General features: G+C 47.0%; 1 protein-coding gene across 1 annotated transcript in view; it reads left to right on the top strand.

Moving 5' to 3' along the window:
• The first annotated feature begins 595 nt into the window (after positions 1 to 595).
• Positions 596 to 2,773, top strand: part of LOC119922863 (olfactory receptor 14A16-like) — a 14,771-nt gene continuing 12,593 nt past the window's right edge. Inside the window, exon 1 of the mRNA XM_038742469.1 lies at positions 596 to 1,504. Coding sequence (XP_038598397.1) covers positions 596 to 1,504 — 909 coding nt within the window. The remainder of the gene's footprint in view (positions 1,505 to 2,773) is intronic.

Below are 2,773 nucleotides of genomic sequence, written 5' to 3' on the forward strand. Positions count from 1 at the left end.
CCCAAATACATCCCTTTATTTCTGTAGACCGTAAGTTCGTTGTGGGCTTTTATATCTGTGTATCGTTCTATTGTACTCTCCCCAGCATTTAGTACAGTGCTCTGCATATAGTAAGTGATTAATAAATATTACAGAACGAATTCATTTTCCACTTTACTGAAGCTGCTGCAATCAGGTTCCCTGTGCTAGAAGCTGTGTGTGTTTGTGTGTGTACATGTGTGCACACAAAGTATTGGGTAGTGAAAGCAGCAAATAAGTTCAGGCATTGGGGAGGGTTGAAGGCGAAGATAGAAGACATCCCTCCAGACTGTAAACTCGATGTGAGCAGGGAATGTGTCTACCAACTTTTTTGGGTTGGCAGAGGGGAGACAACCTCAGGATTTCCCTTTAAATAGACTAAAATAATGTGATAATCGGGATCTTTCTTTATAACTGCTGGATATGAAACTCAAAGATCATTTTGAATTCAATAACTGTCTCCTTTCCATAGAATCAATAGCACATGTCTTGTCAGTTTCTTCACTCATCCCATCAATGGAATCTAACTTTGGCTGTTCCCTCATCCACTGCAGAAAGTCAATGCTGCCTCCCCAAAATGCCCAATGTCTCCACGGTGAGGAAATTCCTCCTGCTGGGTTTCTCGGAGGTCCGGGAGCTGCAGCTGGTCCACGCCGCGCTGTTCCTCCTGGTCTACCTGGCAGCCTTGATGGGGAATTTCCTCATTGTCTCCATCACCACTCTCGACCGGCGCCTCCACACCCCCATGTACTTCTTCCTCAGGAACCTGTCTGTCCTCGACCTCTGTTACATCTCCGTCACCATCCCTAAATCCGTCCATAACTCCCTGACCGACTGCAGATCCATCTCCTTTCTGGGCTGTGTCACACAAGTCTTCTTGGTGGTTTTCTTTGCAAGTGCAGAATATTTTGTCCTCACGGTGATGTCCTATGACCGCTATGCCGCCATCTGCCTCCCCCTGCGCTATGAGGTCGTCATGAACAGAGTGGTCTGTGGGAAGATGGCGGTTGCCTCGTGGCTCAGTGGGGGCCTGTTCGGAGTCTTGCTTTCAGCTTCGACCTTCTCTTTGTCCTTCTGCGGATCCAACGTCGTCCAGCAGTTTTTCTGTGACATCCGCTCCCTGCTGAAGATCACTTGCTCTGAACAACACATCACTGTCGACGTGAGCATCACCGCCGGGGCAGCGTTAGGCGTCGTCTGCTTCATTCTCATCATCGTCTCGTATGTGCGCATCTTCCAGGCCGTGTTGAGGATGCCGGCTGCTGAGGGCCGGGCCAAAGCCTTCTCCACCTGCCTGCCTCACCTCGTCGTTGTCACTCTCTTTGTCATGACTTCTTTCTGTGCTTACTTGAAGCCACCCTCACATTCCCCCTCAATACTGGACCTGCTAGTGTCTGTGTTTTACACCGTGGTGACCCCCGCCCTGAATCCCCTCATCTACAGCCTGAGGAACAGAGACGTGAAGGCCGCCCTGGGCACGATCCTAAAAGGGTCACTCAACCAGCCTCCGCTCTGGGACAAAATGTCTCCTTCCTTGTGCAAACAATCTCACACCAAAACTTAACCGAGGAATTGCCATGGAACCTAGTCAGATACTTACTTGTCCTACAGCGTTAACAGAAAACGCTGGACGTTGATGAATTGTAAAAGTCTGGGAGGGAGGCAGCTGAGACTGAAGTAGGACTGACAATCCAGTTTTGGAGAGGCATCATGGCGGAAAGGAAGGGGAGACCCTGTTGTCTGTAAAGTCACTGTAAGCAGGGAATGTGTTGTTAACAGTTAACAACTCTCTTATACTGAACTCTCCAAAGTGCTTAGTACAGTAAGTCCAGTTTTGGGGTGGTTCTAATTCCTGGTCTGCCACTTGTCTTCTGTGTAACCTTGGGAGAGCCACTTAACTTCTTAGTGCTTTAGTTACCTCATCTGTAAAATGGGGATTAAGACTGTGAACCCCACTTGGGACAACCTCGTTACCTTGTATCTACCCCAGTGCTTAGAACAGTGCTTGGTACATAGCAAGTGCTTAACAAATACAATAATTTTTAAAAAAATTTCATCATGGCCTAAAGGAATGGGAATCACTCTAGACTGTTAGCTCATTGTGGGCAGGGAACGTGCCTACCAATTCTGTTATATTGAACTTTTCCAAGAGCTTAGTACAGTGCTGTTTCAGAGTAAGTGTTCAAGAAATATGAATGACTGATTAGTTGATTGAGACTTGAGTTCTGGTGTCAGCTCTGCTGCTGGCTTGCTTTGTGACCTAGGGGCAGTGACATCCCTAGGATCTCTTCCTCTTGCACTCTGAGCCCCTGTGAGACAGGAATTGTGTCTGAACTGATTCTTTTGTTTCTACTGAAACAAGTGGAAAAATTTAGGCACGTGACCTTTTAATACGATACGATTAATAAGATAATGGTATCATTATTAGTAATGACAATGAAAATGTGATGCTATTCTCTTTAGTAGGACTCGGGGTGAGAATGAAAGTTGGAAAATGGGAAGTGGTATAGGAGAAGGGAAGAAAGGATGACTGCAGCTTCCTCTGTCTTGTGAAATCCATCCTCTCTCATCAATCCATCTTTCCTTCGTCCATCCGTCCATCCTTCCAACCATTCATCTAACCATCCATCCATCCAGAGCACGGTCTTGGGATTCACAGGTCGGGGGTTCTAACCCCAGTTCTGCTACTTTTCTGTCATGTGACCTGGGGCAAGTCACTTCACTTCTCTGTGCCTCAGTTACCTCATTTGTAAAA

This window comes from Tachyglossus aculeatus, unplaced genomic scaffold (genome assembly GCF_015852505.1).
Source record: "Tachyglossus aculeatus isolate mTacAcu1 unplaced genomic scaffold, mTacAcu1.pri scaffold_129_arrow_ctg1, whole genome shotgun sequence".
In the NCBI taxonomy this organism is placed as follows: domain Eukaryota; kingdom Metazoa; phylum Chordata; class Mammalia; order Monotremata; family Tachyglossidae; genus Tachyglossus; species Tachyglossus aculeatus.